This window comes from Plectropomus leopardus, chromosome 23 (genome assembly GCF_008729295.1).
Source record: "Plectropomus leopardus isolate mb chromosome 23, YSFRI_Pleo_2.0, whole genome shotgun sequence".
NCBI classification, from domain to species: Eukaryota; Metazoa; Chordata; class Actinopteri; order Perciformes; family Serranidae; genus Plectropomus; species Plectropomus leopardus.
Genome location: NC_056485.1, coordinates 13,134,910 through 13,162,755, shown reverse-complemented (window position 1 = coordinate 13,162,755; position 27,846 = coordinate 13,134,910). Strand labels below are relative to the sequence as shown.

General features: G+C 38.9%; 1 protein-coding gene across 1 annotated transcript in view; it reads left to right on the top strand.

The window, feature by feature from the left end:
• col4a6 (collagen, type IV, alpha 6) overlaps positions 1 to 27,846 on the top strand; it is a 133,910-nt gene that overhangs the window by 99,648 nt on the left and 6,416 nt on the right. The window contains exons 9-40 of the mRNA XM_042512582.1: positions 388 to 423; positions 879 to 941; positions 1,765 to 1,800; positions 1,917 to 1,958; positions 5,084 to 5,173; positions 8,458 to 8,511; positions 8,682 to 8,744; positions 8,975 to 9,019; positions 9,605 to 9,658; positions 10,463 to 10,532; positions 10,647 to 10,757; positions 11,808 to 11,957; positions 13,879 to 13,971; positions 14,678 to 14,835; positions 14,944 to 15,126; positions 15,518 to 15,701; positions 17,032 to 17,076; positions 18,920 to 18,991; positions 19,646 to 19,753; positions 20,044 to 20,262; positions 20,986 to 21,144; positions 21,593 to 21,601; positions 24,277 to 24,447; positions 24,537 to 24,680; positions 25,567 to 25,689; positions 25,944 to 26,125; positions 26,429 to 26,492; positions 26,629 to 26,703; positions 26,832 to 26,939; positions 27,040 to 27,147; positions 27,236 to 27,307; positions 27,647 to 27,766. Coding sequence (XP_042368516.1) covers positions 388 to 423; positions 879 to 941; positions 1,765 to 1,800; positions 1,917 to 1,958; positions 5,084 to 5,173; positions 8,458 to 8,511; positions 8,682 to 8,744; positions 8,975 to 9,019; positions 9,605 to 9,658; positions 10,463 to 10,532; positions 10,647 to 10,757; positions 11,808 to 11,957; positions 13,879 to 13,971; positions 14,678 to 14,835; positions 14,944 to 15,126; positions 15,518 to 15,701; positions 17,032 to 17,076; positions 18,920 to 18,991; positions 19,646 to 19,753; positions 20,044 to 20,262; positions 20,986 to 21,144; positions 21,593 to 21,601; positions 24,277 to 24,447; positions 24,537 to 24,680; positions 25,567 to 25,689; positions 25,944 to 26,125; positions 26,429 to 26,492; positions 26,629 to 26,703; positions 26,832 to 26,939; positions 27,040 to 27,147; positions 27,236 to 27,307; positions 27,647 to 27,766 — 3,211 coding nt within the window. The remainder of the gene's footprint in view (positions 1 to 387; positions 424 to 878; positions 942 to 1,764; positions 1,801 to 1,916; positions 1,959 to 5,083; positions 5,174 to 8,457; positions 8,512 to 8,681; positions 8,745 to 8,974; positions 9,020 to 9,604; positions 9,659 to 10,462; positions 10,533 to 10,646; positions 10,758 to 11,807; positions 11,958 to 13,878; positions 13,972 to 14,677; positions 14,836 to 14,943; positions 15,127 to 15,517; positions 15,702 to 17,031; positions 17,077 to 18,919; positions 18,992 to 19,645; positions 19,754 to 20,043; positions 20,263 to 20,985; positions 21,145 to 21,592; positions 21,602 to 24,276; positions 24,448 to 24,536; positions 24,681 to 25,566; positions 25,690 to 25,943; positions 26,126 to 26,428; positions 26,493 to 26,628; positions 26,704 to 26,831; positions 26,940 to 27,039; positions 27,148 to 27,235; positions 27,308 to 27,646; positions 27,767 to 27,846) is intronic.

The following is a 27,846-nucleotide window of genomic DNA, read 5'->3' as shown; positions in this document are numbered from 1 at the left end:
GCTTATTATTTAAAATGTGTTAAGGTCTAGAAATCCTTGAATCCCAGACCAAATGCACATCAAAAGCTAGCCAAATTCCACCAACGTCTCGTTTGTTTTGTTTCATAGAAACTCAATGTGCACCTTTCAACCATATTGATATATTGATAGTGGGCGTGCACATATCAGGTGAAAGCCAACCTGCAAAGATTGCTTTGGCCACTAGGTGTTGCTACAGTAGCAGCACAGTGGAATTGAATCTAGATAACACAGTAGTCATTCAACTTTGCATAAATCTAATCTGTGTACAGATATTTCCAAACGGGATAAAGATATGCTATCAACTAGTCTGCATGCTTGTCTGTATTTGGTAAATCAATGACTGTTTTTCTTTTTCTCTGTGTTTAGAGTATACCAGGTCAACCAGGACCAAACGGTGCACCTGTAAGATTCTTACTTTTTCTGCACACCATACAACAACAACAGATAAATTATCTTTAATACAGGGATCCCATGGTCATGAAAAACATGGAAAACTCACAATTTCACAGTATTGTTTTCTAGGCCTGTAGAAGTCATGGAAATAATAAAAAAAAAAAAAACACCTTGATGCTGTTGTGACACTGTGATTAACATGTAGAGTTTCCAAACATATGCTATGCCCTACTGCTACCTTAATTTTTTTTTTTTTAGATGGAGCAATGTCAGTTTTATATATTGTGAACGGTCATCGAAATTTGATTATGAGTCCTTGAAAATTCATCGAAAAAATTTTTTGTTTTGAAAATGTGGGAACCCTGTTAATACAAAATAACATATCTGAGTAAATGCACTGTACTGTAACTGTTGTACCTATTTAAAAGCAGCGTTCTGACCTGGTTATGTTTTTTATTCTGCAGGGGATCAGAGGTCCTGATGGTCCATTTGGTTATCCTGGTCTAATAGGGCCTGAAGGATACCCCGTATGTAAACCGATTGATCTGTTTCTCTTCCTCAAGCCACTTCCTGCACTTGATATCATATTGATTTACATTTTTTTTTTTGATAGTTACATCTGATTTAGGGCTGTAAGATATGGAAAAAATCAAATACACCCACTAGTTTAATATCGATATTGCAACAATGTTGCAGGATTGTGTTAGTGTTAGTGCTTTGGCAAAATATTAACACAATAAGATTTTTGATAAATAATCATCAATAACGTAGATATATTGACTAAGTGGGTAAAGGGAAACAAAAGAGCAGCAAGAAAAATACATCACTTTACTGTATTGCATCCTTCAAAACTAGAAAAAGACGATGCTAATGATATTTTCGTAAAATCTAAGACAATATCAAGTCTCATATCACAATATCGATATAATATTGATAAACTGCCCAGCCCCAATCTGATGATGGCTTGTGACATATCATAATGTAAAAGCAGCAGGATTACACATCCAAAGAGTGAGGAAATGTCATACAGCAAAGGAATTAAAATCACCATAAAACCAGTTAAATGTATAACACAATAAGTGATTTTTAGTCATAATTGTTTGGTTATAATCTCATCATAAGTATTTTATTAATTTTGTGCATATGTATTGCTAGCTAAAAATGTTTAGGAATGATGAAATAGCAATAAATGTAAAAAGTCAAATAAAAGAAATTTAATTTATAATTGCCACAAGTGCGGATTTGATGATTTTTGGATGATTTATGATATTTTAACCATCATTACAGACACTAATCTCTCTATCCATATTATTTCTGATTTTGTAATTGACTTTATCTTTCTGTCTTCAGGGCCCTCCTGGTCCTCCTGGCCCCCCAGGGCCAATGGTAAGTGAGACAAAAAAGTCCAGTGATGTATTTTATTCTATAATAAGGCAGTTTAACCTTAACAGGTTTTTATTCTTGTTCTACCAAGTGCCTTTGTTAACCCTTGTTGTTTTTAGGGGAGCCGTAGTGACGGATATGAAGGAGAGAAAGGAGACAAGGTATGCTTTGTCACTTAAAGAGCACATACATGTAGACACATTTGTCTGTGGAGATTGATTCACACACACACACGCACACACACACAGGTAATGGCCTGTTGAGTGAGTGCAGCCAATTGAAAAGTAACATCTACACATCTTTTTCAATTCTTTAGTGCACTCATTCTTTCGGTCTCTTGTTTAGTTTCAGTTTTTCCATCACTTGCACAATGAACAGAGAATAAATCCCAGTTCAGCTCCACACACTTTAAAATCATGAGAGCACGAGAGAGCACACACAGTGACATACATGACACAAGCTGTTTTTATGTCAAATCACCTGTGAGTGAGATCAAGGATACTTTATTTCCATGATGTCATCTCAGGTGATAGATGGATTCATAAAGCAGAGCACAAGTGTAAAAACCACAACACTAAACTTTTTAAAAATACACCTCTAAAGGAAGACTTCTACATTTAGGGCATTGAAATTGTTCATCATCTTGGCTGAAATTCAGTTAAATTCAATTTTATTTATAAAGTCCAATGTGACAGATCACAATTATCCTTCGAGAGCTTTACAACATACGACGGCCCTCAGTCCAGCAGATAAGGAAAAACAGGGAAAATAAGTCTGATGATACAAATTTGCAGGTAATTTTTTGTATGTTTTACTTATTTTCATGCAAATTTTGGGGTAATTTCTTATTTTGTTGCCTTCTTCCCATGTTTTTAAAAGAAATCTAGCCAAGGGTTAAAACATCAATCACTTTCAAACTCATGGGTTCTTCACTGGAACGGAAATAATATAAACAGATCTATTACAACTGGTTCTTTATACAGAAAATATATAAAACATGTATTGACACTGTGCAGCTGTCATTTGAAACCAATATGCCTGGCCAAATAAAGGCGTCCTTGGCCTAAGAGTTGCCTGAGGAACATTTTATTACTCTGACCAAACGATGAAGAGGCATCTCATGAAGTTAGTCTTGCTTTTGGAGTAAAACATTGTGGTTTCTACACTTTCTCTCCGCTAAACATCAACTGCAGACATCAAAACAGCCATTTTAGAGTGCTCTAGCTGGGTCCTAGGCGTTTAGGTGTGAATGCATGTATGTGTGTTTGTGTGATGAATTGGTTGGACATAATCCCGTGCATGTTATCTGACTGGTGGTGGCTTGGCAACCTGCACTTCCTCCATCCAACACTCATTAATCTACCCTCCATCTACCCTTCTCTCCTTTAACCCCACCCATCCCTGCATCCCTCCTCTCTCCATCCTCAGACCGACTACTGAACTGTTTGTTGCATCCGTTTCCTGAATGATAAAAAGATCACATGAACCTCTACTTGATTCAGTCTGGTTTGTTCTTTCAAATGATTTGTGCTGCCACTGAGACAAGCCGCAAACTCGCCGAGATGTGTTTTACATCAGATCTTAAATTCTGAATCATAATCAAGTCCCAAAATTTACTGCATGAATATAGTTTGTGAGTTGATCAGTGGCATTACACACTTATTTCCATCACTGTTAAATGACAGCTCAGAGATTTTACATGAAGTTTTTCTCCAAAATAAAAAAAAAAGATCAAATGTAAAAGTAAATTCCATCCAACTAACTGTGCTGCATCTGGTGGCTTTGATTATTAAAATTCTGCTTGAATGCACAACATTAATCAATAATTAATAATAAAACTTCAAGGTTGAGATTTCTGAGCTGTCACTGTGTAGGACGATCTGTGGACTGTAACTGGGTGCTGGAATCACTTGCTCCTACTTCCCATGTTGCACTTTATCCCCCCTTTAATCACGTTTGGGTTATGGTGAACCCTGGGATTTGTAGTTCATTTGCCTGCTCTTTGACTCAACCTCCATCCACCCACCCATCTCATCTTCAAACAATCACACAGAGTTACTAACAAGTCATCTTCCTCACACACTGCATGCATGTTATGCTCAACCCAAAACCCTCGAAACACTGAACTCAGAAGGATTCGAGGTTGAACTGAATGTGGAAACAGCTGGATTTACTGTTGAGCCTTTTCAGAGACGTTTTTGTAGGATGGTGTTTTAGGTTTTAGCCATTGGGGAAAATGGGGGCTCCTATAATTTCTAAAAACTGATCAGCAAGTAACTCAAGATAAAGTATCCCAGAGCTCTCTCTCTTCTTCTTCTTCTCTTCCTCTCTTGTCATCGTCTTCCTTTCTTTCTTCCTCACTCCTTTCACTGTTTATCTATCCTTACGTTTTCCACTTTGCATTCATTTACTTTTACTGTATCACTCCTTCTCTTGAGTGTGAAACTTTATTCTATCCGTCTGTCTATCTTTTTAAGAGAACAAAGCTAAAACCTATGTCTGCAGGCTCTATGGCCAAAAGTATGTGGACAGGTGTGCTTTTTGTGTCCCTTTAGTCTGTGAAATCCTACAACACACAGGGATATTTTAGATTATTATTATTAAGTGATGTAAGTGAGTGTGTTTATTCATGTAGCGCTTTTCATGTCACAATGTGCTTCACAATTAAAAATATGGCAACAGACATAAAATGAATACAGAATAGTGAAAATACATGTAAAAAATACAGAAAAATAGGGTCAAAATAGATGCAGCAGCACCAGAAATGTTGTATTTTTTATATTCCACACATTTTTATTTCTTGTAAAAGCATGGCACCTACATTACCAACAGTGTAACTTGGCAGTTAAGGTGTGTTCAGTTAATAGTGTTGCAATGCAGCCTCAAGCGAAGATGAGGTGTGAGCTACAGAGATTTCACTTATTTTTCCAACTCCACACCTCCAGATTATTTAATCAAAAAGCTTTACACCACTGTTTTTTCCCACACATGCAGTAGTCTCCCAAGTTTCAGTTTTTAGCATTATGTTTATGTGTCTACATACTTTTGGCCAAGCACTCTGATTATTTAGCTCTGTCTGCTCTTTGCTTGTTTTGTTCTTTTTCCCCTCTTACATGTTTTCTTGATGCTCTTTTGTCATTTCCATCTTCCCTGCTTCACTTTTTCTTATATTTCTCATCTACTTCCTTTCCTCTCATCACTCATCATTACCTTCTCGTCTCTTCTTCGCTCCCCCCCTGACCCTAATGATTGGCTAACAGTGTGTTGTGTGTATTTCGGACTCCAGGGCGACGTGGGTCTTCCCGGACCCAGTGGTACTCCCGGCGACGGGTCGCTAAGAAGCGAACAAACTCTCACTATCTACAAAGGAGATAAGGTAACACAGCAAGGGAAGGCTAGGAACAGAGGTTATAGCACTTCCACAACACACTCACACACACACACACACACACAGATGCGGTGGGCTTTCATTCATAAAAGTTGTAACACGATGGTCAAAAACACAGCAGGCAGCAGGCTGATGTTAGAAATGAAAGGAAGAGGAGCAGTGATTGCAGCACACTTCTCAGCCGTGGAGAGGTGAACAAGTGAGGAATCAAAGGAGGAGGAGACAGAGGGGGAGGTGGAGGAGAGGCTGGTTCAACACGTACACACACACACACGCACATACTTTGTCATACATGCTGAGCTGCTCTGGAGGCAGAAAAATTCTCAAATTTTAAATTAAATTCTTTATTTTCAATGATGTGTGATGGAGAGTATGAGATAAATTCATATGGATTACATCTAGAACAAACACAAATTTTGGGTGCTAATAATAATAATAATTTTACAGATTATGTAGATGAGGTTGCAAAATAATGTGTAAAAATATTTTCAAGCTATGAAAGAAAATGTTTAAAAGAAATATTTGGAACATTTGGATGAAATGTGGTTTAACCTACCTATTGCTTTACACTATTGAAGCTAATTTAGTTAGGCAAAGGGGAGCTTGAAGGAAGCTATTATGGTAGTTAACATAGCTGGTATTCAAAATGTAAACTATTGAAATTAAAGGTGCATGCTTGACCTAAAAATTAGCAATATGACAAAGCAAAAGCTGTTAATTTGGTGTTTTTGTAGCTTTCAACCATGTTGCAGGACCCTCAGCTGTCAGTGCACATAATTTAAGCCACAGGATGTGGTTAAACACTTTGGAAAAACCAAGTTATTTAAGTTTGTTTTAAAAATTATTTGTCAGACAGTCAAACTAGTCTTTATGCAAATAGTTACATTTCCCTCTTAATACCAAAATAAAAGCTTTGAGTACCGGAAATGCATGAAAATAAAATAGAAATAATCCAAAAATAAAGGCATTTGGCTACTTTTGAGCTGTGACCCAACTGATCCTGACTGCCTCCAGAGACTCTTTGACACTGTTAAAAGTCTAAATAAACTTAAAACCAGCCTCTCATCATCACCCCAACATTTCCTCACTCCTCCACTCACTCACTCACAGCTGTCCCCTGAATGGCTTCATCTACAGTCAAACAGAGAACGTCCTCCACTCAACAGTCCCCCATCTCTCCCCAAATGACCCAAAACTTTGCCGCTACCTTTCCCCCCCCTTGCTCCGCCGTCTCCCCGTCGCCACAGTGATCAGTGTAAACAGCTCTTTCTTCCTTGGTTACGGCATCCAGGGCGACGTGGGCTTGCCCGGTGACCCCGGCCAGCCAATGATCAATGGCGTTGTGGAGTTTGTGGGTTTTCCCAAAGGAGACAAAGGAATGCAGGTTTGTTGGAAAACACACCTCTTTTGAAATGGCGAGCAGGATGAGCTGCATTGTGTCAAAGATGGACAAATACAGCCATGTTTACTTCAACCTCCTACCACATCTCTACCTCTACCTTTACCAAAAGTCTCTCTGTGATTTAAAAAAAAAACCCTGTGTCAATTTCTAAATAAGTTTGGAAAACAATATTTATAACTCCTACAATAAGCCATTAGTGTCATTTCATTTCTCCACAGTGTGAAAATTAAAGGACCACTTCCCCACAAAATGACAGTGTTCATCTGTTGCTCACCTTGTGTTACACTGAATTCTTGAAGAAAACTTTCTTTAATGCCTCTCCAGTGAACAAAGAAACACTAAAACAAAGACAACTCTTAATGAATTGAAGTCATAGGAGTCCACATTAAACAACAGCAAAACTATATCAAAACACACTGTCACACAACTTTGTGCAGTATAATCCAAGTCTCATTTATCCAGCGGTATGCTCTGTACTTCCCAAACACACACATTTACGCTGTAAATGTACTAATGAAAACTGAACTGAAAGTGAAATTTATCTGCTCTCTCTTCAAAGCCAAACTCCGTTAACAAAAACAGTAAGTTTACCTCACTGAACACAGGAGCTGCCTCAATCCATTAGTTAGTTTGTGTTATTTTGTGACTTTGGCATTTTAAAGGGTTAGTTCAGATTCAACTAAGTCACACAATAACATAATAAGAGCATGGATAAGTTTAACTTTTAGTTCCCATCATAAAGGCCTGCCTGTATGTTTGGGAAGTAATGAACATATTACTGGATAATGAAACTTGGATTATACTGCACAGGTTTTGCAGTTTTTTGATAAAGTTTGGCTGTTGTTAAACGTGTAAAACGTGGACCCCTGTGACTTCAATTTCATCAAGAATTCTCTCAGTTTTTGCATTTTTCTATTTTCCATTTACAGTGGAGACATGCAAACGTTGTGTGACATGGGTAGAGTAATAGATATACAAATAAAAATTTGGAGGGTGAAGTATTGCTTTCATTTCCAGCATTTCACAACCTCTTTTTTTTTTGAATAATTGCATTTTGTTATTATCAATCTTTTGCAGGGTCTGTCTTTAGTTGTTGCATTTAAGGACAATCCAACATCCAAGATTTAATTGTTAGTTATTGACTGACAACCTTTATATCCTTTTGTTGTCATTGTTTTTTTAGCACTTAATTAATGAACATCAAAGCATCCTTTAAAGCACCAACACAGGAGAGTCTCCAAAATATTCACAGCTGCATCTTCAGTATCGCACGATGATGATGTCACTTTGACAGAGACATTAAGGGAATCAAATGTCCACAGTGGTGATCAAAGTCGACTCCCTGTACACACTGAAAAAATCTAGTGGCTGCCAGGAACAGAGGAATTTACGTAAAGTACACATCAAGATCACAGGTTACGGAGGCCGCTACAATTCAGTTTAGTACAGTTTGAGTTATCAGAGTGGAAAAGCCCACTGTGAACATTAAAGGTAGCACTCTATCCCCTTGTTGCAAATTATCGAGACGGAAATAATCTGAATCATCCATCCTGGATTCCTCAGCAGCCCAAGCCCAACACAGTGCATCCTCTCAGGGGCCTGATGAGCGCTGCAGCTGGGCTGGGAACCGCGGCACGTCCATTTGATCCAAATGTTATTCCCATCACCCTGGAGGCCACTTTGAAAGAATTAATTCTTGTATCAGCAGGGCAGCTTTTAGTTGTTTTTGTCTTTCTTTTGAGTTAGATTTTAATGTTTGCACAAGCTGATAAAGGTAAGTGTGAATGCAAAGAATGTTCTCGTAGTTCATTTATTGCAAAATCATGCCACTCTCATGTTCACCTTTGGTATCTTTCTGTGTTTCTCAAAGGGTGAACCTGGTCCAAAGGGAATCAGAGGATACACTGGCAGTCCTGGCAGACCTGTGAGTTTTGTTTTTTTTCTCTCTTTTTCCCAGAAATATATATTTTTTTAAATAACAAATACAGTTGGTGTATAAAGTGAGATGCAAAAAAAAGAAAGAATCAGAAACTTTGTTGAAACAGCTAAGAGCTCAATGAGAGACGTTTTTACAGTCTTTTTATGTGATTTTAGGGACCTTTCGGATATCGTGGTGAATTTGGAGAGAAAGGCATTCCTGGATACCCCGGGGCAAGAGTAAGAGCTAACAGCTGACTGTATTGCACTGCTCTATGAATTATAGAAGCACAAAAAAAGTAGAATCATGCCCTTTCATTGTATAAATCCTCCCTTATCTTAAGCATACTGGATATCTCTTACCATGCTCTTCTTCAGTGGTGACATGTGCTGTTTGTCTTCCTCTGTGGTCTCACCTTTCCTTTCCCTCTTCCTCCGTGGTGGATGTCATCTCTGACTTCACAAAACAGGGTCCCCCTGGTTTTAACGGGCCTCCTGGAGCTCCAGGACAACAGGTGTGCTTTTGTAAAACCGTTTCCTTGAAATATGAAAGAACTGAAAATTAAAATTATGAATATATCACAGTATATCTATAGTTCTGATCTACAGTTTTATAAATGCACAAGCATATTCAACTGCAGGTTTCCAACAATACTAAACCACAGGATCAGTTAATTCACATGTTAAACCAATTTAATTCTGGGTTAAATTAACTACAAATAATCATCCTGCAGTGGCACAGTACATTTTCAGATGCTGGTAGCAATATTACAATGTAAAATATACCAATTCATGGATGCATTGATGTATTGACAAATTATCAGTAGTTTCCTACTTTACAGTGTTAGAAATGATTGAAACACAAATATTACAGGATGAATTGTATTATCTAGCACTTACTTACTTTTACTTACTTTTTACTGTATGGCAATGCAATGCATACAGTAAAAGTAAAATTACAATATTTCTACAAAGAAGAATAAAGTTAAAGAAAAAAACTGCAATACATATGTGCAACAATGTAGAAGTACATTGAGACTGTATTTAAGTACCCCATCATCTGCACAATATATTAAAACTACTGTTTTTTTCTGACACAGGGATTCAGAGGTACGCCAGGTTATCCCGGTCAACCAGGATACATAGGACCCAAGGTAAAATGACTGTGTTTGCATGCACTTTAGTTTTCACTTTCAAACTACAAGTTATTTGCTACATTACATTCATGATTGAAAAGGGGCAGGGAGAAGAAGATCTAATTTTAACAGCCCCTTTCTCAAAAGTAAATCAACAAATAGTAACTTAGCAGTCAATAATTACAGAAAAATAATAGAGTAATTAACAAGAATCAAAAGCCATACACGGGGGGTCTGGGGGTGGAGGGAGCTGTTTTGTGACAACCTGGTATTACTTACATTTTTTCCAGCCATGAGAAGCTCCTCTATTTAAGTTATTGTTCTTTTAGTCTGGCTGTTTTTATATTTTTTTTTTTATTTTTTTATTACTGTGTGAACACACAGTTATGTACGCAATTCCTGCTCAGAGTCAAACTGTATATATATATATATATATATATATATATATATATATGTATGTATGTTTATATATGTATTGTGTGTGTGTGTGTGTATGTATGGATGTGTTTATACACACACACACACACACACACACACACACACACACAGAGTCTATGGGTATTATGTGTTTTGTTGCAGTACACTCCTTTAACCAGCAGATGGCTTCTCTATTGAGTTTAACCAAGGCTGGTTTAAAATGATGAAGAAACTTTAATTTTACATATATTTTTGACTGTCAAATAAGATATTCCCATTATTCAGCGTTAAAAAGGATGCTGTTAAATAGTAATCACTGAATTTAATATTTATGTGTTGTAATAGTGTTTAAAGGAATCATTTAAATTTGTGTCTTCACTTGAACTGATGGTGTGTTTCTAATAGGGAGACCAGGGAGAACCCGGACTACCAGGACCACCTGCTTACGTTGATGGTCTGAGCACTTTAGTTCAAGGTAACAGAAAAATCCAAACTAATAATTCAAAAGATCAGTCACAGGTGAGCATGAGTTATAGTTGTATATGTGCAAGTTTCCTGTGTTGATCGTCTCTTCTCTGATTTGCTGTAGGACCATCAGGTGACCCAGGTTTCAATGGCGTGCCCGGTACCCCCGGTGACCCAGGACCTCCAGGATTACAAGGCCCACCAGGGCAACCAGGAATTGGTGGATTTGGTCCGGGTAATATACAATGACAAACATGCAACATAATACAGTATGTATCACTCCTAAGAGATGCAATGGGTTAATTTTAACCCTTTAAAAACCTGATTAAATTGGCTTAATTTCTTTCAAAAACAGGGGAAGAAGGCAAAGAGCAGCTTAAAAAGATGTAACCCAGAAGATAACTTACTCATTAAGGAATCGGATACATTTTCTATATAAAATATGGCAACCTTTTATTAACTACATGGAGAATCTCCCATCCCGCCTGATTGAAAAAACGGCCCGCATAATCTTCCATCTCCCTATTTACACCTCACCAGTGTTATACTATACCACATTGTTATATTTAATACTATCGTTTCTCTCGTTCATTTAGTTTTTCCTCTTTTTTGTATTGTGCTCCATTTTATTAGTTACATTTTTATGTGAATTTTTGCATGCACATTTATTTTATTGTCTGTTAATTTATTTTTGAGTAATTGGTAATCTAATAAGTGTTTTTGTACTATCAAGTTGTGGTGTTTTTATATTTTGGGAAAAAAAAATAAAATAAAATACTTTTAAAAAGATGTAACCCAAAAATTAACAAGAACTTAATTTTAAAAATTTACAAGAAAATTACCTGAAAATAAGCAAAATAAGGAAATAAAAAGAAAGTTTAAAAAAGAACCAAATAAAGAAGGAAATGACCTGATAAAAGTGCTAAAGAATTATAATAATTTCCTGTAACACAATTTAAAGTTTGTAATTATGGCAATTATAAATATCGTTAGAATTAAAATGATATTCCCTAATTTTTTGTCCTTTTTTAAAAAAATAATAATAATTTAAATCTACTAACTTCTTGCAGTTTGTGGAACATTTCTTACTAAGTCTTCTGCCTTTTTGCCCATGTTTTTGAAATAAATAAACCAGTTTGCTCAGGGATCAGAGCTTTAAATGCTTGTCAAAAGGCACCACAGAGCAACACAAGAAAAGTGATGTTGGTCCAGGTTTTACAGGGTTAACATTAAAATATGAATTTAATTAATTAACCAGTCGTGTGTCCTCTGTCCTCATATGCAGGTCGTCCTGCATCTCCCGGTTTTCCTGGGACCCCAGGCCCAAAGGGAGAGAAAGGAAGCCCAGGCATACCAGGCTATGGCTCCGAAGGTAGACCTGGTACCACTGGACCCCCCGGCCCCCCTGGCCCTCCTGGACCTCCTGGCCCTTCTAGTATGTTCACACAGAATAACTGACAAACTCTTCCTCCACAGTTGGCTGTCGTAACGATTGACGTGGCTAATTTGAGAGATGAGATGAAAAGTTAGAAATCCATTGCAGCCGATAAAAGGCTCTCAATAAAAATAACTGAGCATCAGTATTTTGAACAACCTTTCTTGTCTTTTTAGACGTGTTTTAAATCTTAGCTGATGTTTAATGCAGTTTTTTTGTGATAAAGCAGTTTGAGCTGGATTCCTTGTATGAAAGGAGCTAAAATGATAAAAATGTGTTGTTCTATTTATGACTAAAACTTTAGATTTGGATATAGCATCTTTAATCATTCTGTCAAGGAGCTGCGGTTGGCATAAGAAAATTGATTCTGCATTTTCACCAGCCATAAAAGCCAGTTTACGTCATAAAGCATAAGATAAGATAGTAACAGACTTTAAATCATAATGGCTGACTGATTTAACTGTCCTCCAAGGCATTTCCGTTGAACCCTGTGTCATCTATCCTGAGTGGTCCAGGCCCGAAGGCAGGTATCCTCAACGCGGCCATATTGCCATAATTGCCATGGCAATATTCAGCTCGCAGAGGTCAAATTCAAAACAACAAACGCTACTTTCCGCGGGCATTATCTAACTGCCGAAATGCTTTTGTTTAACGCTATACTCTGTGGAGGGTGCGGTGGTAAGTATAGTTGAGACAAGTGCAGGAGGCTATTCTTCAGTCTTGGATGGGAGGGTTGCTCGACTCCAAGCTGCTTTCTTCATCTTTGGCCACAAGGTGTCGCCTGCTCTGAACATAATTCACTGATTTTACATGGACTCTAATGCATGGCAGCAGTGTTGTTTGCAAACAGGGATTTTTTTTTAGTTTTGTTTTGTTTTTAAATTTTATTTTCTTGGCACAAACACATTAAACGAAGGAAGACACGACAATGCAGGCATGAACTGAAAGAAAATAACCGTGATAACAATAACTGATGATAATAATTCTACACATTTATTTCTTTCAGTTTGTTTGAAACGTATTTGATATATCTCTGTGACATAATTCAAAGGTCCAGTGTGTAAGATTTACAGGGATTTTGTGGCATATAGTTTGTTTTTTAGGTGATTATACTCCCACGAACACATTCTTATTATATTACATTTCATTTTTGCCAATATATCCCCTAAATCCCAGACACTAGACCTTTAAGGTATAGTATAAACATTTTTGTAGCCTCAAAAATTCCAGTCATAATTTAAACAACTGCCTTTATGGGATACTTGTGTTACGTGATGAGAATCCCAGCTCAAAGGTTTGTTCACCAATGATTCATCATCTTCGAACCAAGACTTCGATTCTCCTTACAGTAAAAGTCCAGAATAAACATTTGTTTACGGATGATTTTTTACTTTTTTAGCAGTTTCCTTTGTTTGTGTAGGTGCCAAACTGTGCTGTGCATGCTGCTTGTGGCAAGTAGCTCCTGGTCATTATAGTCAATGTAAAATCACTGAATTAGTTCAAGTACATTGCTGTTTTATATTTTAATGCGATATAAACAAGATAATGCTTTTATTTTATTTATTTATTTTTTATTTTTTAATAAGCATCTGTCATCTTGCAACAGCAGCTGAACTCCTTTCACATTACCTGCTGACCAAAGAGACTAATCCTGATTTCACACTGTGACACCAAGCTGCACGTGCACTGTGCTGGTTCAAATTATTCCTGTTACACATATTTAGGTGTGAGCAAATGCGTGTAAAAATAAGTTCCTCCGCAACAGGAGATTTACAAACAAACATTTTTTACATTTACACCAGCCAGTGCACTTCGGCTTAAGTTTAAATAGAGTGAAATCTAAGAAAAAAAAAATGTGTGAAGTTACGTTGTGACTCTAATTCAACCTCTATTTGATTGAACTTTGTGTGTGTGCCTGCAGGTCCTCCTACAGGTACCAACACTGTCCCAGGAGACCCTGGGCCACCTGGCCCCAGAGGACCGCCGGGTGAAAGAGGGTTCAATGGCTTCAGAGGTACACAAACTTGAGATATATCAAGAAAACAGTCAAATTTGAGCACAATTTAATCTGTAACTTAAACATTGTTGAAGAAAATCTTACAAACAAGTGCCATTTGAAATCACATTAATAACCAAATCATATTTTAAATGCCGCTATAATCTGTGTCATTTTGCACAGTCGTGATGTACATGCGCATACAAAACATGACAAAAACTTGCACACACACACACACACACACACACACACACACACACACACACACACACTCTCACTCATGCAGTTTAGTTTTAAGTATTTTAGCCATACTTCCTGCTGGAGTCCACATGTCCTGCACTTTTGTAATATATATAGTATATAATATACAATCCTGAAATAAAATAAAGAGCGATTTTGAGTGTTTATTTGCACCCGGGTTGAGAATAGTCACACTGCAGCCCATCCCTTTAATGATAACATATTTGGACATTCCTAGGACGCCGAGGAATATAAACAAGGGTGTAAGGAGCCATATTAGCGTTGCTGGCTGTGGACACCTGAATGCTTTTAGTATCTGCCTGAAAGATTTTGTCTCGAGAACAGGCTCCATACATTTCTCCTTTAATATCTTTAACCTTCTATTTCTTTTTTCCTCATCCGTCCTTTGACCCTTGTTCCTTTTTTTTATTTATCATCTTTTTATCATTTTTCTTTAGTTTGTCCCATTTCTTCTGTCCTCCAGGGGATCCTGGTGACTGTAACTGCATAGGAGGAGGCACCTCAGGGTTGCCTGGGTTAACCGGACCCCCCGGAGCTAATGGCAGCCCCGGCTTCCCTGGCCCAAAGGGCGAGCCTGGTGATGCCGGTTTACCCGCCTTTAATGGCGTTCAGGGACCTCCTGTAAGTTGAATTTGCTGTTGTTGACACTTTTGGCTATTGCAGCTGACAAATATTATAACTATATATAAACTGCAAGTTTCATAAAAATGTATCATTTCTGTCCTACAGGGTCGTGTTGGTAATCCTGGTGCATTTGGTCGGAAGGGAGAGAAGGGGGCGCCCTACTACCCCATCTTCGGTGTCGGGGTGAAAGGGGAGCTTGGGGCAACTGGACCCAGAGGACCTACAGGAGAAACTGGAAAATCTGGCAGAGACGGACTGCCTGGTTTCCCAGGAGCACCTGGACCCCCAGTGAGTGCTCAGACAAATCGAATCCATATTAATCTAAAGGATTTCATTGGCAGATTTTCGCAGATTCTTAAAGAAATATTTCACCAAGATAAAGAGGGCCCTCACATAAAACTCGGTCGTCCCTGCAGTTTAAAAATGCAAATACCTTTTAAATTGGTCCTACATGACCAGAGAAAACAGAGAAAGAGCTGCTTTGGCTTAAGAGGTAGAAAACCTACAACTACCAAAAGAGGCATATCCAGTTTTGTTTACCACGGTCCCTTTACACATCCTACCCACAATGTTCTGATTCAAAGCTGGTTGAAAATCAGTGAAATTCCTCTTAAGAGAAGGAATAGAGTCAAAGATTTTAAAACATCTTCTCCCTTCTTTCCTTACTTCTTATCTCAAGGGTGATGGTGGCTATGGCACAGTTGGAGAGAAAGGTTTCCCAGGGTTCCCAGGGCCTAAGGGTCGTGCCGGCAGCCCTGGCGAGCCCGGTATCGGCTATGCGGGAACACCCGGCTTTCGAGGAGAGCCTGGCGAACCTGGTATACCTGGGCTGCCAGGGCAACCAGGTTTACCCGGCCCGAGAGGTAAGTGATGACAGGAGGAACAACAGAAGAGCGACAGAATAAGCAAGACAGAAAGTGTGTGTGCATGGATGTCATGCCGTATTCTTCCCACAGGGTGACACCCCGCCCGTATATCCATTTCATCCGATCACTGTCCATCCTCCATGTACTGTAGTTACCATAGCAACCTCACCCTAACAACCTAAACCATAAGAGGACATTTTCATGGGGACAAACGGTTCCAGGTTCATCTGCTGAAGCAGTCAAACTCTCAAGGACCTGAAGGGACAACTTGGCTCCTGTTAGATTCTCTCTACCAAAGCAGCTTCCTGCCCCTCATGCCTCGGCTGCTGCAGTTAACTACATGATTAATGGTCTCCATTAATGTGCTTATACACTTCTTCTGCAGCCAATAATCTAAAATCCATAAACTGCTTCATTAGTTGACTCATTGATGCACAATAATGTGATTTTAATGCTGATTGCAAAACAGCTACTGTGCTTCTTTAGTCTCAGTGGAAGTGAGAAGATTTGATTTGGTCAATCAAAATTATGATTCACATATCATTTAATTTTCCAAATAAGTTGTATTTGGTTGTTCTGCTAAAGGATAGTACTGGTGTTTGTCTCTTTTAAGTTCTACTTCCTATGTTGACCCTGCCTACACATACAAAGATATTTATAAAAATTTATATTTTACCCCTAAAAATTAAAAGAACATAGAATATAGACCGCAAGTAGGGTAACAACTATATGACACCAGTGGCCTCCTTTAGACATCCACTCTCCACATCCTCTATTCTTCTTCTTCTCTGAGACTAAATGACACAAAGTCCCCAGCAGCAGCTGGGCCACTCATCTTCAGTATGAATGTGTGCTCTCATACCGTGACGCTAATGCTAAACAACTGATTCATTTTGCTCTTAATATGAAGGTTATTGTCACTCACATGAGCTGAGAGAAAATGAATGGAGACAATGACAATTTACAACAAAAGTTTGACAGTTTCGTTCCATCAGTCTCCCCCTCTCTCTTCTCATTGAGTGGAATAATCTATTTTGAAGCACTTTTACGTTGAAGCAAACATTATAATATGCTTTTGCCTTAACTGAATGAGCCTTGAATTAATTGAATGAAACTGATTGCTGATATCTGTTTTACAACAAAACGATTTAATTGCTTTACTGGCGCATGCAAATGACCCTGACTGGCTTTGTATGCTGCCATTTTCTCCCTCCCTCTCTCTCTCTTTCTCTCTCTCTCTCTCTCTCTCTCTCTCTCTCTCTCTGCTCTCTCTACATCCATCCATCTCTCCATTTCTCTGATTCCTTGTGCATGTGTATCTGTCCAGGTGAAAACAGCTGTGAAGGGGTTAATGACGCCGGAGAGGGAACGGGTGGGTAACTAACTTTTTCATCCACCAGCCAGTGTAACGAGCCTGGGACAGCATTTATAGTTTTTTTAGTTTCAGACAGCCCAGCCACTGGTGGATTCATAAATTATCCCTTGTGTCCAACAGAAAGTATCATTAGAGACGTAATTAGATAAATAAACAGTGCTACGTAGAGTCAGCTTTACTCAGTTAACCAGCTATTGCCACATACTGGCTTTTCATGTGTTCACAATGCGAGCAGCCTGGTGGACAGGTCACTGCTGAATGATGTCAGCATGTGCAGACAAACTCTCTTTGCTCTGCCAGTATTACTTTTGATAACGGTAAACTAAAGAGCAAAGCACTCAAAGACTGCTTTGATTCCTAAGTATTTATTAATGACATTAACTATGCCACGTCAATGTTGCTGTGAAATAATATTTCAATATTTCTGACTTTATTCTTGACGATATGACAAATCGAATGTAAATATTTTACTTCAAGAACATGCATTTGCAACAAAATAAGTACTTTAGTAAGTGGATGATATGATTTGGCACACCCCTAAATCAATACGTTTAAAGGAATAATTCACCCACAAATGGATCATTTGATTCCAATGACTTTTTGTTCAATTTGTGAAGAAAACGTTGTTTCTCTTGCAGGCTCCTGACAAGAGGGACCTGCCATATTAATGCACTTTCAGTGTTGATTAATTGTTTGCATCGTGAACACATGGTTAGCTTTGATGATAAAGAAAGAAAGATTGGTTTTTTTTGTTTTTCTGTAGATGAAGAGTTTAAATGAAATCCAGGAGTAAATCTTGACTAGTAGGGAAATGTAGTATTTTCGATTGTGAAAGCATTTGGCTCACTGTCAATCATTTGTTCATGACGGAGCCGATGGAAGCCTCTCGCTCCCTGCGTCTCAGGGATTCCACTCTGGCAGAGTCAGTCGATGATTCACAGTCGAGTTTCAGGTTTTATCCGAATATGTGATCCTTCACAGATACACCAGTTATTTTGAAACATGCCATACATGCCACACTCTCTTCTCCATCCAATCAAAGCTGCTGAAACCTGGCGCATGTTTTCAAGCCCTGCCTCTGCTAAGTGCTTTTAACCAGTGAGGGTCTGGGAGGGAGGGAGGGAGGGAATGTATAAGGAAATTATAGAACTGACCCCCAATTACAAAGTTTAACCTTTCTATTTTTTTAGTCATCATCCTCTCATTTTTTTAGCTGCCCTTCATCGTGATGAAATTTGCTACTAACGACATTCAACCCACAACAACACAAATAATAACAATTATTCTCATGATGAAATTCAGATTAACCTCAGTGGAAGTCTTACATTTGGCATGAATGGAGGCGACAGACAATCAACACTGAGGAAGACAATCTCAATAATTTATGGGCTTTCTAAAAAATTATGATGTGAGTCAAGGGAATATTGTGTGTAGTATTCTCATTATTACTACACATATACTAGGTATTTTAATAGTGTTTTGCTAGCTCAGAAAAGCTCAGAATAATGGAGTACTGGTTTAGTTATATTACTCTGTTTTCGTGTGTATTCATTGTACCTTGGCCAAATACTTTTCAAACTCTGTTATGGCTCAGCTTTGTCCTATTATAAAGTAAAAAATTTGCCTCATCTAATAGTTCAGATAGATTGAACCATAATACCATTTATAAATGTTATTTAAGCAAAATCTGTTAGAATTTAGTAAGGGAAGTGTTAATTTACTCTTATGTGGATGGAACAAGTAGCCCATGTTTTTATTTATTTATTTATTGTTAATGTGTCCAAATGTTGTCTGTGAGTGTTTAAAGTGTGATTGCTAACATATATGCGACTGCTACCAGGCCAAGTGCTGCCTTGCTCCATACCTGGTGAGGAAGGAAATCCCGGCGTCCCCGGTGTACCTGGACGACCAGGTATGATTTAACAGACAGTGCTTGTTTGCTTTTCCTTAGATGTTATGCACTAACTGATTCTGGCTATTGTCTCATTTTGAAAGATATGTTATTTTGAAATGCTAAGCTAAACTAGACTTTTCTCTCTGTGCTGGAGCATATTATAATATATTAGCTTTTTTAAAAAATAATTTAGTGGAGTGGCAGTGTTGCTAAAGCAAGTTGTGTTTGTGTTGGCTGATGTAAGAATGTAACTTTGTTAAAAAATGACAGCACAATGCTTAAGAATGCAATAATTTCACTGTAAGTCACTTGAAACATACTGTAACTGTACATTAATGGAAGGATTTGGTTCATGGTTATTGTTCTCTAATTGATTTTTATTTTACTAATGATAAAAATGTATTTTCTATAGATGTGACTTTTCCCTCTCTCTGTTCAGGCCATCACCTCTCATGCTAACTGCAAAGTTCTTTTATTTGTCATAAACAAACAGGAAACGCATCACTTTCTATGTACCAGAGGATTTGTAGAGCAACAAATATATAAGCTTTTATGATTCATACTATCTATGGGGCTATCTATTTAAAAAAATAGTTTAAGTGCCATAAAAATGCAATTTAAATAACATGGATGATGCTGGTGATTGAAGTCATACCTGTGTGCACCTGTCAGGTCCTAAAGGTCAGCCCGGTCAGCCAGGAGGTCCTGGACGTCCTGGGTTTAGCGGTGCCAAAGGAGAGAGAGGAGACCCTGGTTTTGGAGGCCAGCCTGGACCACAAGGTAAACCTGCATGGTGACTATACTATGTTATCAAGGCCAATACTTAAGACTTAAAGCTATGATAATGAGTGATAACTTACCATTTTGTTTGTGCAAAACACTCTTAAATGTCACATACTTACAAGCAGTTAATATAACAGGTGGAAGCTGAGATAACAAGTGAAAGCAATTACGTATTTTTTTGCATACTTTGGTTTTTGCAGCATTATTTTCAACTTGTCAGTAAAGTGAGCCTGACCTCAATTCATGGCAGCGCTTCTAACTCACCTCTACTATTTCCTCCCATGCAGGTTTCCCTGGTCCCAGAGGAGACCCTGGTATTCCAGGTGCTCCAGGACAGAGTTTTGACGGAGGCAGGGGGAAGGATGGTGTTCCAGGACTTCCTGGAGCCAAGGGCCAGCCTGGAGAGGTACTGGGAGCCACACCTGGTTCTCCAGGACAGAACGGTTTACCAGGAGCCCCTGGAGACAAGGGCCAGCCCGGGACACCAGGAGGACCTGGATTACCTGGTGGGTCTGAGACAGAGAGATACTTGCATTGTTACATTCTTAAATCAGGTTTTGGTATTACTGAGTCGACCCCATTAATATCAGTGAGGGTAATTCAGTTCAACAGCACCACAAACTATATCCGCTGAAATGATCATGCAGTGAAAGAAGTTTTTAAAACAAAAACGGAACCATGTATCCTTCATGAAGGTAGGATTTGTTGCAGGGTTGTTTTAGCTAGGTGTACCTAATAAACTGGCATCTGAATCTGAGAATACTTTCACACCTAGCCTGTCTGGTTCAGTCAAAACGAAATCAGGACTCTGGTGCAGTTCATTTGTGGTGTGAAAGAAACGTAACCAACCACAGGATCTGGGGGTAGCAGATATTTGATTTTAACATGATTTCAACATTTAAACTGATAATAACTCCATCTATTAATCATGAAATCTGTCTGCAATCTCATAATTAATCCTGATAAAGGCCAGCTCTGCCACTACAGACAGTTTTTTTAAAACTTAAAGCCTCTGGGAACCCAGATTTCCATTAAAGACTTTTGTAGATACTTAATGAGACACTCAACTTTGATATAATATTTGTCTTCTTATTATTTCAGACCACTTTTCCAGAGGCTTTAAGCTTATTAAAACATACCTGTGGTCAACAGTGGGACAAAGACTGGTCTTTCTGTCAGCAGCGTTAATGCAGGACTCACTCAGAAGCTGTTGTTTCTTCATTCTTGAGGTGGTGACGGACGTATTGGGGTTCCTGGACTGAAGGGAGAGCGCGGAGTTGACGGTATTCCTGGTAGTCCTGGTCTTCCTGGACTTCCAGGTGAGCCGATTTTTGGCATTCCTGGTCTGCCTGGACCTCCTGGCCTCAGCGGATCGCGCGGACCACCAGGTGAGGGAAAAAGATTCAGCAACCCTGTCCACGTTTCACCAGTCTTCAGTTTAATTTTGCAGAAATTTAGGAATTTTAGATCCAAATGTGTTTGTGTAAATAGAATTATTTGTAGATTTTTAGTAAAAGAAGAGAAAGTATTATTTAGTTTGACCTTGTCCTTCACTCTTCATCCCTTCACTTTTACCAGTGTCGGTTCATTCCTCCTTTTTTTTCACTGTATTTCTCTCACAATCCTCCATTTACGAATCAGACACCACAGTTTTGTTCCAGTTGTTTATTTAAACTCTGCATCACCCAAAAGAATGTCTTCTTCTCCTGTTTTGTATTTCTCTTTGTCCTGTGTTTCTTCCTCCTTTCTTCCCTCCTTCCTACACACCACCATCATTATCTCCATCCATCCTCTCATCCCTCCATCCTTTTCTTGGTGTTGGGTCATTCGCTATAGGCTGCCAAGGTGAGACACTCTCTCTCCCATTCATCCATCCCCCCATCCATCCATCCATCCATCCTTTGCTTCCATCCCTCCATCCTCCTGCTCTTCATGCATTAGACCAAACGCTTTACCTGCAGTGTTTCTCAAAGTGTCTGCCTGCTCTACGTTTCTCATCTACAGCAAAAAATGTTCATCTCCAAAATTTTCTCAAGTTTGGAGTCTTGTATCACACTTAAATTAAGGTCATCTGATTAAACAAAAATGCAATTTTTATCTCAATTAATGGTCAGAACAACAAGTTAAGATGGACATTTTAGCTGTGAGAGATTCAGAAACAGGAAGTTCTCAAAAAATGTGACCACTGATGTTTTTTTATTTTTGCCAGCCGGTACTAACCCTCATACTTCAATTACATCACACAAGTGTAGTCTGCACTACATGTTATTATTGAAATAATTGATGCTTTGCTAAGTCCCGCCCCTTGAATGCAGACTGGCCAATCATAGTGTAGCATCCTCCAACAACTGTCCAACAACTTAGCCAACTCTATGGAGTCTTGTGCAGTCGCTTCAGATTTATTTACTTCAGAGTTATGTTGATTTAAAGCTATACATTGTGCCTGCGGAACCTGTAATACTGATTTGTGTTATCTGGAGAGGCTTCACGGAGATATACATTTCGTCCCCGTTCCAAACCTAAAAAGTGTGGAGTTAGCTCGCTAGCTACTCACATTCAATAGGCCATACCAATCTACCTAAAGTTGCATGTGTATACATACACAGGTTTGGCTGGTGCTTGAATTCCTTGAATTTAACTTTTAGAAATTTAATCCCTTGAATACCTTGAAAATCAGACTTTTCTTTTTACTTGGCTCTTGTAAAGGTACTAAAGGTATAATTGAGAGAGGAGAATGATGAGTTGTTTTATGAAACATGTTAGATAATGTTTTCAACTTTTTTGTCCTTGTCCACTTGCATGCCTGGATAATTTAACCTGTTACTAATAATAAGTTAATTTTAGGCCCTGGTAGCTTGTGTTTGCTTCATTTATGAATTTGCAGAATTATCTTGCAGCAGATGGTTGCACAAACTCTGCTTTATTCTGAATGTGTACACATGCTACTTTTGCTTTTTAATGATTGAAACAGTATATTAAAACCTACCCTGCTTTGCTGGCACCATTAAAAGGAAAAAGAAAATTTGCCGATGTTCAACCAGCAGTGTGTTCTCTCTTCTCTCTGAAATCCCTTTTTCGTTTTTCCCTAAATGTAATACTGTTTCTTCAAAGAGTGCAGCTGGTTACAGGTCAGGCTCTTTGGTAGCTTGGACAATTTAATGCACCACCACAAAGGGGCGGGACTTAGTGAAGGGTCAACAGGTTTGAAAGCACAAATGCTGTTTAACAGTGTCGCTGCATCAATGACCATAGAGGCATTTTCTTTACTCTTAAAAAAAGACTTAGTTTCCAACTCATCTGTGTGTTGTTCCTGACTTGTGACAAGTCGGACCAATATAGCAGTTTGAATTTAGCTGCATGGATGTGTTGAAAATTTGTTCTCTTTTTAAGAAAGCAAACAGTAGAAGTAGTGTGCTATCCTGTAGGGCAAACAAACTTTAGATGGTTGAACCTCGCTAATTCAGTCTGGAATTGCACTTGGAGTTTTGTCTGTATTTTGATGAAATTGTTCAGTATAATTACAGATTTGATCTTGAAAATGATTAAACATATTGAATCCCTGCACTGAATATGAAATCAACTCATACATAATTATATGTGTTCAAAAACAAGTGCAATTGCAGCCTAACCAAGGCAATGAAACAATGTAATGTAACATTTGTGTTTATGTTGTTGCCCACTTCTTTGTCAAATTGTGAGTGTGTGTATTCAGAATAAAAGTAATTGATAAACTGCTGTGTTTATAAATAAGCTTATAAATTGTGTCAGAGGTAAGTTCATTTCTAATAATAATAAAGGTAAGTTTCTATTTGTTACTCACTGCTGGCCTTCAAAATTTGTTTTTTTTTTTCACTTTAAGTTGTGTACCTGAATAATTTAAGATTATGCTCACATTATTATATTTGTCAGTCATCACACCACAAGTTCGGAGAAGCAGGCTGGAGTTCGACACAGAAGCTAAGTAATGTACTGCTGTGGATGGAGGTCAGCAACAAGATGTATTTTAGCCAAATAAAAATAGTCCAAACTAAATAAATCAACATCAGTTTAAGTGTATTCTATATTGAGAGTATTTTTTACTGCTCTACCTTTTTGTCAGACGGGGAAGCTGTTTCAGTTGTTTCAAAAAACAAAATTTGACTGAACACAGGAGCTGGTCTACCACTACTTTGATCAGTTAGTTAGTTTATGTTACTGTGTGACTTCACTGAATCTGATCTAATCATTTTAAAAGTCAAGACATGTTTTGTGGCTGACCCCTCCTCTGCAGTAGAATCTTAGCTTCAGTGATGTACCTCAGCCTGCTTCTCCAAACTGGAGGCGTGCTGACCAACATCTAATATACATGGATATATATGGATAAGTACCCCATTCAACTCCAAAAAAACTGTCCCTTTAAAGTTGTTTTTTATATCTAGATATATAGATTATCGCCCTTATCTCAGTTTATAATGTTTTTATGTGTCTGACTGAATCTCTCACCATCTTTATTTTGCCATCCATCATCCGTCCACCAACAGGTTTCCCCGGTCGCAAGGGAGACAGAGGCGACCCAGGTTTCCCAGGACCTGCTGGAATGAAAGGAACCCCAGGACTGCCAGGCACCCCTGGATCACCAGGGCCCAGGGGACCCCCTGGACCCCTAGGACCAGGAACTAGAGAGGGAATTCCAGGAATACCAGGAAGGAAGGGTAGGCTGTAGCTCACAGCTGATTTTTTTCCCATCTAACATCTCCTCAACCGTGCCAGCATCTTGTTGATTCTTTGTGTCTCTCCACAGGTGAGAGAGGTTTTCCAGGACTGATGGGATTCCCTGGACTCCCAGGTCGTCCTGGAAGCCCAGGGTTTCCTGGAGGAAAAGGATCATCTGGAGGAACTGGAAGAAACGGATTACCCGGTGGTCCTGGATACTCCGGACAGAAAGGTAGAGTGTCCAGAGTGGGAGTTAGGACGATAATAATGTTAATAATAAGAAGAAGAACTTTATTAATGAAGCACCTTTAAAAGCAGAGGCAAAAATGAAGCAAGAAGGGTTTCTTGCAGAGACAACATAACCATGAGAGCCAAACAATAATACCAAACTACAGCCGGACAAAATTTAAAGTAGAATTAAACAAGAGAAACAATTACGAAACAAAAAGAACAATAACCCATACCAATAAGAGTAAATATTTTTTAAAGAATATTAGGAGTAAACATAGAAATGATATGTGATGATAGTACTAATAATAGAATTAAACACCGTATCCTTCAGAAACACTGTAAGAGCTACAAAAGTACACACATTGATAAAATTCGCTTTTACCCATGTGCCATATTAGATATATACATAAGCATAAATTACAACATTACCTCCATACACACATGAAATGACAGACAGCCGCTGTCTCTGTAACATCACTCATATACATAGCTATTTTTAGCATTTCTGCAGTTCAATTTAAGGATTTTCGCTCACCGTCAAGTCTTTGAAGACAACATACCAGCAACCAAATGAGGAAACATTATATGGAAACATTAAATGACACTATTAACACTATTAATAACGTAATTGTATCCACCATCTTCCATCCTTTGTTCTCAAACATTTCTGCCCAAACATCCTGTTTCCACCTGAAGTAGGCTTCAAAATAAAGGTGCCATGAGAGCAAAAAAGGAATCGGACAACTAAAATAAAGGTTAACAGCAGATAAATTAATCTCAGGTTTTGACCTTGTTTACTTTGCCTTCTTTTAGCTTTTAAAAACCATTTACAGAACGATGTACGGTCTGTGAGTCACACAAACATCCCTGTATTTTTACTCCTGTAGGTGAGAGAGGGTACCCCGGTCCCCCTGGCCTGCCCGCTCCTCCTTTCAGATCAGAGTTTGTGGAGAAAGGAGAACCCGGATTCCCCGGAGGCAGCGGCCTTCCTGGCTTCCCCGGACCCAGAGGTAACACTAGTTCCTGTTTATATTTTGCTTTTGACAGAGGACTGTAAATGTAATACATGGTTTTATATTCAAGGTTTAGTCTCAAATAAAGTGAAATAACCATAAAATACTACTTAAATACAGTCTTGAGTAAATGTAATTGGTCACTAGTTTGTCCCAGCCTTATATAATCAAATGTGTCATTTTCTGGTGAGCTGTTTAGGATTTTTCCTCCGTGTTACAGCTCTAACCCTCAGTTCTCTGTCTGCTTTCAGGTGACAAGGGTCTACCAGGTCCACCTGGTCGTCAGGGTCTGCCTGGACTTCCTGGTTTCGCTGACCAGAGTAAAGGAAAGCCGGGACAGCCTGGGTTCCCCGGGACACCAGGAGCTCCAGGCTACCCCGGACCGAAGGGAGAAGCTGGAATCATGGGATTCCCTGGCATGACTGGACCAAGGGTAAAGAAAAACAGACACCTTTTATTTCTTTTTCATTTATTTTATCCTTTTAACTTATTTTTATCTATTTTATGTCCTTTTATTTGTGGTTTGATTGCTTTTCTTCTTTTTGTTGTTTTTGGTCTGTTTCTTTGTAATAATTTTATAGTGACGTTATGCATCCTGCATCTTGCAGTATTTGTCTCCTGGTTTTAATTTTATTCTAATTCTACCCGAGTCTCTTCTTGCTTGTGTTAAATAGGACTGTAATAAATATGTTGCGAGTTAAGCCAGTGAAACTCACGGTCTGACGGCTACTTTTAGGGTGATGATGGTGTTCCTGGTTTACCTGGCAACCCTGGAGAATTCGGTCGGCCTGGTGGCAAAGGTGAGTGTAAATACATGAACACACACACCAGAAAACACCCTTCAGCTCATCTTTTCTGCTATTACCATTCAGTCTCATATCTATGAATAGTTTAATGCAGAAATCTGTCCTTTGACTCACATGTTTTGTTCCTCAGGTGCACCTGGAGAGAGTTATGGTTATCCTGGAGGGCCAGGAGCTAAAGGCCAGCCAGGAGATTCAGGTTTCCCTGGTAAGACTCACCATGTTTGGTTGTGGTAAAACCAACCACCCTTTCTTTTATGTGATTGGGTTTCCTCTGAATACACTAACAACATCATAAAAACATGGCTCACCTACCAGATTGATTGTCTCTATTAGGTGGCCGCGCCAATGACGGTGCCCCAGGTGACAGCGGCTTTCCAGGAAGTCCAGGTTTCCCTGGAGCGAAGGGAGCGCCTGGTGAAGGAGGACGGCCGGGAATAATGGGTGAGAGAGGGCGGAGAGGATATATTTTCTTTAAAGCACCAGAGAATTAGAGGAAGCCAGAGTTAGATAGTAACATATCCCTCCCTGCCCCCCCATGTAGGCTCCCCTGGTTTCCCTGGGCCAAAGGGCCTGACTGGTTTCCCAGGAAGAAGAGGAGCAGACGGGCCTCCTGGTCTGCCTGCAGGTCCTGGAGGTCCTGGAGCCAAAGGTGATAGAAATATTGCTAAATCATGTTTACATTCTGTTTCCAAATGAGATGAGAGGCTGCAGACAAACACTTTGTTGTGTTTTGGCAGGTTTGCCCGGACCCCCTGGTTTGGATGGACTTAATGGCCTTGCTGGACCTAAAGGCCTTTCTGGAACCCCAGGCAAGGACCTCATCACACACACCAGAGTAATGCTAGGCAGTAGGGTTGCAACGGTATTGATTATTACAGTACGATAACGTTGTGGTGTCACCCTATCACAGAATTATTATTTGTTTTCATTGATGACCCCTAAAGGAGTTTTTCTAGATGAACAAATTGAATTTATTACTACAATTGAAACTTGAAACAATTTTTAAAAAATGAAAGTATGTGTATCTTAGTCACGACAAATACTGCAAACAATATGAAATATTGCAAACAACAGTGAAACAGTTTTTATAGCTGCTGCAGTTTGCAGATGTTGAAGATTAAATGCTGTTTCGTTGTGTCTGCATCCAGGCGGCAGTGCAGGAGGTCGCCCAGGTGCTCCTGGTATTCCAGGCTTGAAGGGAGAAAGAGGCATCTCCTACCCAGGAAGTCCAGGCTTCCCCGGACCGAAGGGAGAGAGAGGAGACTCAGGTGAGATGGACAGCTTAAAAATGCTGATTGAGTATAAACGAAATAATATGATATGAAAATAATTTCTTGTTTTTGGTGTT